At 33.8% G+C, this 12,325-nt stretch overlaps 1 protein-coding gene and 1 pseudogene across 2 annotated transcripts; both read left to right on the forward strand.

The window, feature by feature from the left end:
* The first annotated feature begins 4,574 nt into the window (after positions 1-4,574).
* On the forward strand, positions 4,575-7,656 carry LOC132631249 (subtilisin-like protease SBT3.4; annotated as a pseudogene).
* Positions 7,657-8,201: 545 nt separating this feature from the next.
* On the forward strand, positions 8,202-10,954 carry LOC132634094 (subtilisin-like protease SBT3.6). 2 transcript variants are annotated; one of them, XR_009580039.1, is made up of 4 exons: positions 8,204-9,451; positions 9,571-9,668; positions 10,031-10,189; positions 10,397-10,954. XR_009580039.1 is itself a non-coding variant. In XM_060350396.1 (3 exons), the coding sequence occupies exons 1-3, from the start codon at positions 9,375-9,377 to the stop codon at positions 10,093-10,095; spliced, it is 240 nt and encodes a 79-aa protein (XP_060206379.1). In that variant the 5' UTR covers positions 8,202-9,374; the 3' UTR covers positions 10,096-10,366. The 2 variants fall into 2 exon arrangements, 1 of the variants encoding a protein (XP_060206379.1); XM_060350396.1 differs by lacking the exon at positions 10,397-10,954 and having other exon boundaries at positions 8,202-9,451; positions 10,031-10,366.
* Positions 10,955-12,325: the final 1,371 nt, after the last annotated feature.

The raw sequence follows: 12,325 nt of genomic DNA on the forward strand, positions 1-12,325 counted from the left end.
GTAATTTTTCTCTGTTCTCCTTTTTTTTTATTTTTAGGAACTATGTAAAGCCAAAAAATTGAATTCAATTTAAAAATAACACTAAATCGTCAAAAACAAGTAAGTATAGTGTGTATAAAATACATCGTTTAAGTAAAATAAAAGATATTTAACATGGTGAAGTGACTTATTCAGTCTAGATTGGACCTCATATAAACATATGATGGATTGAGTTTATGTTAGTATTTATGGGTGTTCTCGTTTAAAGTTAAGATATATGATATGTTATGAAAAATGGCTAAGATCAAATTCACCGAATGTTTTAGGTCTTTAAATGTCACGGCCTAATTACTTATATCGTGATGGCACCAACAGTTCTAGAACGACCACAAGCAACAATAGATGTTCTGCTTTTGCTCCATGTCACTGTACGAGTCCAGCAATCCCAACCCATCCACTCGGCCTATTTCTACCTCTAGTATTGGCCTCAACATAGGGCACAATTTATCAACGATTTATGAATGTATTGGTAAATTTACAAATAGTAATACAAGGAAAGAAAAATGTATTCATGTACGATAGTGCCCGATGCCCCTCTAACTAGTCATTTGTCTTGTATTAATAGTTTACCAGGTGCATGGACTCCACGGCTGACTTGTAGGTATTTGGTTAGTCCGTTAAACTAAATTACCTATTAGGGTCGATGTATGCTCTTCTGATCTCACGAAGGCCGTTATTTGTGAAAATTGTTGCATGTGCGTCTTATCCCTTAAAACTTGGTCAGAGGGAATTGACACAAGTTGAGGTAGACCTGATCATGGCTTGTACGAGGCTAGAAATGAGGGGGATTTACCCATATGTCGCATAGCCTTGAGCTAAAAGCATGGATTCGGCCAAGTCGAGCCACAGGCCGGTGTCGTTATATGCATGCGTGTCGTTTGTGTTTAGGCGTGATGGTTATCTTTGGACTAAGTCTGAATATCATGTGTATTTACATGTTCCGAGCGTGTATAATTATTGACAATTATAGTGTCTTGTCATCATATATCTGAAATTCTACCTGGTTAATTTCTTCCTTTAGTGCTTTCACTTTATTTTTTTTAAGTTTATTTCAATTTTTAGATTGGTGGTAAATGGTTAATCGAAAACCACAAAACATTTAGCACCTTTGCAAAGTCTAGGCTTGCAAGTCGACATTCTCCATATAATTTCTCTTTGTGAAATCAAGGACCCAACTCACAATAGACTTTATGTTTGCATTGACACTTGCTATTTCATAAAATTTAGCTCGGCGTTATCAACATATCATTCTATGATTTTTGTCTTGTTGTTTCTATAGAGAGCGCTTGAAAAAATATTTGTCAATGCCACTTGTAATCGTAAACAAGTGTAGCCAAATTTCATTTCATATTTAACTATCAGTATTTTTGTAGCAAATAGTTAAATTATTCAACTACAAAGTTTCAGTAATTGTGTCTGTGTGTGTTGACATCCAATTTTGGCTCAACCCATTTTAAATTAATTTGTTAAGCTTCTTGAATTTTGAATGGAGTAAAATAATTATTTATAAAAGTCAAAAATATTTTTATATTATCTTTTGTAATATTGTCATTTCATTTGGCAAAATACCCTAGTATTTAATGTATATATATTTTAAATAATTAAGGTATTAATTTTGATTATATAATTAAATGCATATTATTTTCTAAAATGTAATAAATATTTAGTAATTTGAAAATAAATTATTTCAAAATAGATATCTAATTATATATATACGACTTAATTATTATATTTAGTGTATTTTTTGCAAATATTTCTATTGTTCAAGTTCAAGAAGCTTAATGAATTAATTTTTAATTTATTCTCAATCTACTTCAATTTGATTAAATTTTAAATTGTATTTGAAATTGATTTCAGTAGATTTGACTATAATTGCAATAAAGTGGCCAAAATTTAAATATGATTGTAACCATATTTTAAACGCCCAAATTTGGCTGAATTCTCTTCTTGGAACATCATCTCATTCCTTCTTCCTTTGTCCCGCTTTGCTTTTCTCATAAATATCATGGCTTTTGCGAAAATGTTTGCTTTCAGTAGACACATGAGCATCTATAACTTGTCACCATAACTAATCATTGTCAAAGATCATTTATATTTAGCTACATTTTTTTTTTCGTCACCAATAGTTAAATCATCCAACAGCAAATTGCGAATCGCCCCTATTTAAAACTTTGCATATTTTGTGACAAAAATTTGTTGTCACTAAGTCCTATGTTGATTAGAGACATTAAATTGTTCGTCACTAATTGTTTATATTATTAGTGACAAAAACTAAGGTCACAATTAAACATAAAATTTTGTAGCTAGAGCTTACAACATTTAACTACAAACTCTAATTTGTCGCTATTGTAAGAACATACTTTTTGTGACGAAACTTTTTACATGTCCAAAATTTAGCTAATTTTAAGACAAATAATAGTTTGTCACAAATTGGGTACATTATTAGCGACAAAATAACATGTCACTGAAAACATAAAATTGGTGGCTAATGTGATACAATAAATGGCGCCAACTCATTTTTTGGTGGGAAACTTTTGTGGACAAAATTTTGCGACGAAATTTAGTGTTTCGTCACTAAAAATATGTGACTTACGTATTTAACCACGAAATGTAGTTTTTGTCACAAAATGTGAATAATTAGTGACGAATTTTGCGTTGTAGCTAATAAAAAGTGAACATTAACTTTGAAGACTAATTACATGCATCATGTACATATATCTACTTTCGTGTTGGATAGTTACTATTTTGTGTTTCTTTTTCTATTGAATTTACTTAGTTGTATACCAAATCGTTAGGAATTAAACTGAGTTTAAGGGGTGTAAATGTCTTTCAACTTCTGAAGGGTGTTTTCGTAATCCAACTTTTAATTTAAGAACTTCCCACTTTTAGTATAGCACTCCCTCCGGATCAAAACAAGAGCCCACTTAGCCATTTGCACTCCTCACTCCAAGAAAAAAAATATGTGTAAATTGACTAAACTACCCCTAATTAAATAGGCATTGCGATTTAATCACATAACACTTAATAGGGGCAAATATGGAAAGATAAGGTTAATTGTTTCTTGATTTAATAAGTGGACACTTTTTTTTTAATCCAAGAAAAAAAGTTAAGTGGACACTTTTTTTTATCCGGAGGGAGTATATGATATGATGAAAGAGAATTTTAAACTTACCATTAGTAATAAACTACTTAATTATGACAAATTGATTCTTGAGACAATGTGCTTCACGTTGGATTACTTTTTTTGTAATCCCCCAAAATTTTGAAGTATCCTAAGCTTTGTTCCTTCTCTCGATTGCGATTGCATGACGTTTCAATTCCATGTTCTGCTGACGGACACACTTCTCTAATTCTTTATTTCATATGAAAGGATGTATATATATTTCCACTGTTCTATTATATGTGACATATTTTTAGTCCCTTATCAAAAGAAACGATATATTATTATATCTTTGCGACAATTTAACCTTAATTTTTTCATTTTATTCTTATGACATAATTTATAATCACACAAATATTTATATCTTAGTTTAGACAACAAGTTTTAAAAGTTCTTTTTAAAATCGGAGGCAATTCATAGAAAATGGAATAAAGGGAGCTTTTCACAAGAATTCGTTTCTACCGGACTTTCCAAAAGAATCACTTTCAAAAAAAGGATAAGCACTTCTAATTTCTCGTAAGTTTGGTCCACAGACTATCAGTCTATTATAGAGCTTCGCAAAAGTTAAAGTGCTTTAAATTAAAAGGCTTCTTTTTTAAATGTAGTTAAAGAAATAGTAAACAAAATAAAAGATTTTATTTTCATTTTCCCAGCAGTGGACCAAAAACGCACATGGTTTCATCTGCCGTCCTTTTTGCCTGTGTTTTCACATATAAAGATCTAGAAAATATTAAACATAGAAAAGAATTTAACTTATATACATCAAAAAAATAAAAACTACACTATTAGGTCACCTAAAAGATATATACAGGTAACCTTACCTAAAAAGTAAATAATCTTGAAAAAATAAGGTAGGTTATTTGCTACAAAAGATGAAGCTGATCTGATAATGTAAAAATTATTTACTTGGATGTTAGTTAAGACTTGTAGAAAAATTCATCCCAATGATTCACAATCAGTTTGCCCCTTGAACATTTGATATTGGGGTGAATAGTGAAGCTCACTTTGTGGACTACCCAAACTTTATGTGGAAGTTTGATTTTCCATCTTATTTGGTGTCATTTCGTACTCAAATAAGACACTGATTATCATAAGTTCAATAACCAAGTATTCAGTACCTAAATATGAGTTTAATACTTATGCATAAGAGAAGTTTAGTGCTGTTAATGAAAAAATTACTCATTTATTCAATTTATACATGCTTTAAATGATGAAACGCCCTTAACAGTGTGAAATGTTCAAATCCAAAACATGTCACAAATCCAAACCAAATATACTGCTATTGCTGAATATTTCCCTCTAAATGAGTTACTGAATCAGAATTACTATAAATAACGGTGATTGATGTCGAAGGTTGTTCATTGAAACTAGTTCTATGGCCCTCTGTTTAACACCAGAAATGAGCATCAACCACTTTCTTCGATATAACTTGGCTTTCACTGCTCTACTCCTTCTCTTCAACTTGTCGGACGTCGTTTTAGGAATTTATGCAAATGGTGCTACCAAAGTGAGTATATCAATACTAGTTAATCTGCAATTTCTTTTGGTTATGGTTACATAATATAAGAAAAATCTAGCAAACCTTATCTTCTTGCAATACTCTAGACTATCTAGAAATCTCTTCAAGATATTTATCCAAGATACTATACTAGGCTATTCTAGAATCATTACTAAATATCTAGGATTTTTTGTAGTTCCAAAAAATCTACTTTATAATTTCACACAAGGTGTGTAGGGACTGGCCTACAGGAGCATGTTTATTTGCTGATATAATAAAGGCTATTGATGAAGCAATTCGTGATGGAGTTGATATTTTATCACTATCCCTTGGCAAAGACACACCTCAGTACGCTGATGGTGATATGTGAAGTGGCGTTGCTTTTGCATCTTTCCATGCTATCATAAATGGAATCACAATCGTTTGTTCGGGAGGAAACGATTGGCCAATTCCATAAATAGTAGAAAACACAGCACCATGGATCCTAACCGTGGCAGTTTCTAGTATCGGTAGGTCCTTTCCCACTCATTACATTAGGCAACAACCGGACTTTCGTTGTAAGTTCTCTCTCTTAATTGAAGATAATATACTTAAGAATGAAAATAAAATGAACATCTAGAAGGAATTGTAATTAACTTGTATCTGTAGGGTCAATCCCTGTTTACTGGATAGGAGACTGGTTTTATCAACGTCGTACATCCAGAAAGCTCTGATTTTGAAGATGATTGGTACATTCTTAATAAGATATTGTAATTTATCAACAAACCCCTAATTCAACAACTTGTTTTTCTTGATTATGCTATTTTTAGGGATAATTTTGTGTCTTCATTGGGGATTTTTGTTTATAACTTTATTGCCGAGCTAAATTTACATGAATTCATGGATTTTGCAGATATTGCGATACCTTAAATACAAATGATACATGGGCAGCTAGAAAAGTGGTGCTTTGCTTCCTAATTAAAGGAGATGAGTTCGAATTAGGAACAACTCTACAAATTGTCCAGGCGGTTAGCGGCTTGGGATTGATTGTTGTTAAGAATCCAACCAGAACCTTGAATTATTATGCTTTTGACTTTCCCAGTATTGGAGTAAGTTTTGATGTTGGAGCTCAATTACTCGATTACATTATATATTCCAGGTAGACGAACATATCTGATTCTTTTTCCTTTTGCTAAGAGAAGAGAAATCTTAAATCACTTCGTTTGGTGCCTAAAACTATCATTAAAAAATAATGCAGGAATTCACAAATAAAGCTGAGTCCTACCAGAACTCATGTTGGAAAACCTGTTTCAACACATATTGTATCCTTCTCATCTTGAGGTCCCAATTCTATTGCCCCTGCCATGCTTAAGGTATGACTATTTGCGCATAACCAAGTCGCGCATATTGTGGCACTCATGAATTCTAATACTGCATCAATAAAAAAATACAACAACTATGCTTTAATTCCAACTAAGTTGGGGTTTAGTTTCACTCAAGGGTGTGACCTAGTGAATATTGAAGTGGATTGAGAACCATGAGGTCTCAGGTTCATAACCCAGCAGAGTCAAAAACACTAGATGATTTCTTCCCATCTGTCCTAACCTTGGTGGATAGAGTTACGTGGTACCTATTGCCAGTGGTCGAGGTGCAGGCAAGTTGGCCCAAACACCACAATTATTTAAAAAAAAAAGTTGGCTTCACTGTGTGATAGTACAAGAAGATTCCTATACTTTTCACTAGCATATAAATCACAGATAAAATGAATAGACTCCAAGAAAACATAAAAACCTAACAAATTAATGTTGCTAAAACATAGTCTCAACTAATAGATATCACCTATGCAGATATTTTTCCTACATTGTACCGTATTTTTTCTTAAAGTCTGTGAATTCCAACAAATTGTAGGTCTTTTGAGTTGACTTCCTTCTACGTAATTTTAGGTCTACCTTGTTCTCTTTCAACACCCTTACCATGGTTTTGCATCTACAAACCGATGCATTTGGAGATCGACTTGGACATGACCAGACCATTCCAAGAGATTTAATCTCATTTTATCCTTGATATGTGCTACTTGCACTTTCTAAATATTGCATCATATTTCTAAGTTAATATCTGATGTTACAGCCAGATATAGCAGCTCCGGGAGTCAATATATTGGCTGCTATTCCTCCTGAAGAAACTCCATACGAGTTTAAATCAGGAACGTCCATGGCAGCTCCACACATTTCTGGCATTGTCGCCTTGCTCAAGTCACTGCATCCACACTGGACTCCAGTTGCTATCAAGTCTGCACTTGTCACAACAGGTCTTTGCAGATCCAATATACTCTATTTATCTTTCGGTCCTTCTAAATCAACATGTCTTAGCAATGACATTTTCTTACCATAAGTCTGAATATTGTGCATGCAGCATGGCAAACGTACCCTCATTCTAGGGAACCAATTCTAGCTGAGGGAAATACGAATAAGATCGCCGATCCGTTTGATTTCGATGGGGGACTCGTGAATGCAAATGGCGCGAAAGATCCTGGCCATGTCTATGATATGGGAGAGTCTGACTATGTTTTTAATTATTTGTGCCCAATGGACTATAACACTACTGCCATCGGTAGCATCATTAACGGATATGTTACTTGTGCACTCAAAGTGCCTTTGATTCTTGATTTCAATCTTCCTTCTTTAACAATACCAAGTCTCACATATACAGTTACTATTAGCAGAACCGTCACCAACGTCGGACCAATGAACTCCAAATATAAGTCCATCATTGAGTCTCCACTGGCATTACCATAAAAGTAAAGCCTAAAACTTTGATATTCAACTCCAACACCAAGAAAATCTCTTTCACTCTCACCATTTCAACCACTCACAAATACACCACAGGCTATTATTTTTGGAGTTTAACTTGGACTGACGAGGTGCACCGAATAAGAAGCCCTATATCTGTGAGAACAGAGTTCCCAAAACTTGTTGGCTAGAGTTAAGGATGGATGCAAGAGTTTGCTAATTTATCTCAACGCACTTTCGTTATCTATGTATGAAGCAGTGGACTCACAATTGAGCTTCTATGCTAGATGAATCTTTTTATCTTCGCTTTACTATAACCTATAGAAAAAGAAGAATCTCCGTTACAATGACCCCAGAGATCCAAAAATATAAAAACAGGAACAATCGTATAAAATATCAATAGTGCAGTCACGTAGATTAATTACTAGACCAAGTAAAGTGGAATCGATTATTTACTTTGAATTACATTTTGACGAGTTATTGGGTCCATGCTTAACACGGCCATTATCCAACTAGTGTAAACTTTGCCTTCCAATGAGTGAGAACAATGCTGTATTGTAACCCTTCACCAAATCATCCTATCCTATGATGTATCTAATATTTTTCACCACTTGATTGTTGTTTGATCTCTTCAAGTGAAATTCTTATATCGTCAGAAATTAAATCAAAGAGAACCTATCAAGATTTTAAATCAATGTATTAGGGATATCCTGCTACAACATAAGCTATTTATTTTTACTCTTCAAAAAGTATAGTACTTAATAAATACAGAGGGACAGTGGCACTTGATAGGCAGTGAAGATTTCAGGTCTTAGGGGCCAAACCGAGATTTAAATTAGTTGGGCAAATGCTGAATTTAAGAGGGAACATCAGACTAAAAATCCTACAAAATTTCCGTTTAATGGAATTTGTTGGACCTACCTTTTCCATATGTAATTGTTTGACCTACTTTTCTTTCAAGAAAGTTACTACTGACCACTAAGAAACTTAAATAAGCTGAAACTTTCATGACTTTAAGCTCGATAAAAGAAAAATTGGGACTTCTTGAGGATTCGCCTGCTTTGATCTCAGTGAAACAGAAGGATCATTGATACTAGCTAGAAGAATTGATGTTAAGAAACGATGTAATATTCCGGTGAGAGAAATGGTATTTCCAGCCAGAGTGACTTTTTGGGATAATTGGCATAATATTGATAGTTTTATTGGAAAAAAAAAATACCCAAGTGACTTTAATAGAGCTATTTGCACCAGTAAAACCAGTCACGAGTAGCAGCTATAAAATTAATGGAAATGACACCACTACTTAGGTGTCATTTCTACTGTTTAATAGATATAATTCAAACATGATACATTCCAAACATTACTTAATGCTCTTCATAATCAGCATATCTTCAGTCCCAGGTTACTCCTATAATTCATTGGACGTAATATATTACCACCTGCTAATGATGATAATATAATATTCTTTGTGCTGCGTGCTTTTTAACTTTTGTTCTTGCCCAAGGCATAATTGAGCTAACTTTTCATGATGCCTCTATATTTTAGATCGTGACATCAAGAAGAACACGTCATGTTCAGATCCCAAATTGCTCGTTTCCGTCTATCGAATCGCCATAAATAGTGGAGATCAATGGCAAAGATTATCCCTCACTTTAACTAAGCCTATACACCATTGACATAGCACAAAATGAGCATCAACAACTTTCTTCCATATAAATTGGCTTTCACTGCTCTACTCCTTCTCTTCAACTGGTCAGACTTCTTAGGCATTCAAGCAAATGCTGATAGCAATGTGAGTAGATATTAGAACACTCTATTCTGCAATTTAATTTATAAACACATTAGTATTTTGTTTCGCTCTAAAACTTATATCTGAAATAATTGTTAAATGTAGGTTCATATCGTTTATATGGGAAGAAGGAAACACAATGATGTTGAACTCGCAACATCAGCTCACCATCAATTACTTACTTCAGTACTGAAAAGGTAACTAAGAAAGATAAACATATTGATTTTCTTTGGTCTCCTCTATACTTGAAACTCCTAACTAATTTATGCAGACTATTAATTACTCCTTCACAACTTTATGTTTTCTCCTCATGAAGTCAAGAAGCTGCACGAGATTCAATCATCTATAGTTACAAACATGGTTTCTCCGGCTTTGCAGCCAAGTTAACGAAATCCCAAGCCCAAAAGATTGCAGGTAAATTGTAATACTTTGCAATCTCTCTACTCGAGATATTAAAGTAGGATTTTTTAAAGTTTGTTAACTAACAATAGGGAGAGCCAGGAATTGAAGTTTATGGCTTCTGGATTCCAAAAAAAGACAGCATATTGGGTTCTGATAAATTATTTATACATATTGAGTGGATCTTTAACAGAAATACAATGTTTGGATCAAAGCTATTGGGTTCTGCCGAACCTGCAAATAACTGTAGCTCCGCCCCTGAATGAAATAGTTGTTGGTTAAATTTGGTGTCTCGGTTCTGATTGGCACATAAAAGCTAATTAACAATGAATTCAATTGCATTCTCGTGACGCATTCCCCTCGTTGATCTGTTGCAGAATTACCTGATGTGCTCCATGTAGTTCCAAATCACTTTTACAAGTTGCACACAACAAGAAGTTAGGATCACCTTGGCCTGTCCACATCTTCTCCTCCAACAAACCTCCTTCATCAAGCCAACATGGGAGATGGTATCATCATAGGTGTCCTTGATTCAGGTTTTACTCTTTCTTTATTTTTTCCTGATTCTTTATGTGGTGTCAAAAGGAAAAACAATCCTTTCATTAGTGCATTCATAAAGACAGTAATTAGTATAGTAGAAGGAAAGATTATTGCATAGTATTGGTAAAAAAGTGCCAAATGCAGTACAAAGTCACTTAATATATTTTCACAACTCTAAGATAACTTATTCACGCAAAATGCAGGAATATGGCCAGAAAGTGAAGCATTCAATGACAAAGGCCTAGGGCCAATACCTTCAAGATGGAAGGGCCATTGCAGTCTGGTACTAAATTCGATCCAGCTAAGGCATCTAACAGGAAACTAATTGGAGCAAAACACTTTCTAAAAGGTTTTGAAGCAGAGCTTGGACGGCCAACAACCAAGGATGCAGATTTTCTAAATCTTGAGCTTGCATCACCCAGGGATAGAAATGGACATGGCACAAACACATCAAGCACTGCAGGTGGATCCTTCTCACCAAATGCTAGTTACCACGGATTTGCTTATGGTACATGTTATACCCCATTTTAAACGGGTCAAAGTAGAGTACAATATATTGATGATTCCTAAATTTATTTAACTTAAGGAATCGCCACCTAATTAATTTTAGAGGTGAATTAGGACACCTAATTTATTAACTAAGGTAAAGCTAAAACTAAACCTCCGTTAATGGTCCGCTTAACTAATACGATTCTAGGTAAGGGCTCTTGATTATCCTAAAGGGAAGGGGTTAGGCATCCTTTAGAATCCGTTAATTACGGTTACCGACCAAACTTAGGTTAATATCGAAAAATATAATAAATAATATCTTATAAGTAATTTTAAGAATGATATCTCGTAAAATGCATATACATAATTCAAAATAGAGAAGACTTTGCCAATATAATGTGTTTCTAAACTTGCATAAGGAAATAATTATTTTCAAAAGGCCGAGTATCAAAAATCATACATTTTAATATCATTTTATAAAAATATTTCCACCACGCCTTGCGTGAATTTCAAATAAAGAATTACGTATAAGTAATAGCTTTTAAAAAAAGATTCGGCCAATTGGAGCCTTGGATAAAATTACGTTATGTGAATATAGCGATGTAAACAAAATCTAGATTTATTTTTATAAATATGATGCAAAAGGACGTGAGTTTTCTTTCTCCTTTTTATTATTAACTATGCTTAGCTAAAAATATGCGTGATTGATTCAAACTTGAAAAGTTGTTTATAAAATATACTTGAGTCCGTATTTGCGTATCAGTAACGTTTTAAAATGTCCAAGATAGTAAGAATAAAAACATCATCTTAATTCAAAATCTGTGTTCACGGCTTCACGCCCTTGAAAATCAATTGTTTTAATAAAAGTAAATATTATAGGTACTATAAAAAATTTAAAAAAAATAAAAAGCAGAGAACGAAAGCGGTAGAATTAACTATTAGTTTTTCCCTTAAATTAACTACCCATTGTTACTAAAACTATCCCCACTAATTCCGCTAAGGTTCATCTAAGCTAAGAAAACAAAACAAAGTAAAGTGTTAGTCATACGATACAAATTTAAATGCACAAAATAAAGTAGAGGAGCAAATATAATTTAATGGGCTCAGCCCATCTTAACATTGCTGCAGTCGGCTTTCTGCCACATGGGCTTTGGCCCTTTTTTCTGTGTTGCGGATAGTGGGCTGACACGAGAGAGATCACGTTGGGCTTTAGCCCAACTCCGAATGCGGGAGAAGACGAGTCCCTTGGACTCGTATGAGAGTGTCATGCATAAGAATGAAAGAAAAAAAGGGATTAGTACGTAATCAATAAATAAAGCTAAACATATATAATGTAAATTCAAAAAAAAGATCGGTGATTTGTACATATACTATGTATATTTGAGTATACTGCATATATACATTCATAAGGAGGCTTAGAGGGTTAATATTGGAAAGTTTTTGCCCCCGTCTTCCCAATGTTGCACAAGTTCCAAGGGATTTCCAGGAATCCCAGGCATGGCTAACACCGGGGAGGGTTCAAGCTTAATCCATAATGACCAACTAATCTCCCGATTAATGTATTTTCATGAATAACCTTAAGAATACATAGGTATACAACCTCACTGCCTTAACAGCATTAAAGCACTTATAAGTATATGGAA

Source organism: Lycium barbarum, chromosome 3, assembly GCF_019175385.1.
Source record: "Lycium barbarum isolate Lr01 chromosome 3, ASM1917538v2, whole genome shotgun sequence".
Taxonomy (NCBI): Eukaryota; Viridiplantae; Streptophyta; class Magnoliopsida; order Solanales; family Solanaceae; genus Lycium; species Lycium barbarum.

Bases quoted from the DNA above. Each gene is read 5' to 3' on its own strand.
- LOC132634094 (XM_060350396.1), top strand. From the start codon at position 9,375: ATGGGAAGAAGGAAACACAATGATGTTGAACTCGCAACATCAGCTCAC. The intron at 9,452-9,570 runs GTAACTAAGAAA...CTCCTCATGAAG, and splicing joins CTTACTTCAGTACTGAAAAG to TCAAGAAGCTGCACGAGATT. The intron at 9,669-10,030 runs GTAAATTGTAAT...GATCTGTTGCAG, and splicing joins CCAAGCCCAAAAGATTGCAG to AATTACCTGATGTGCTCCAT.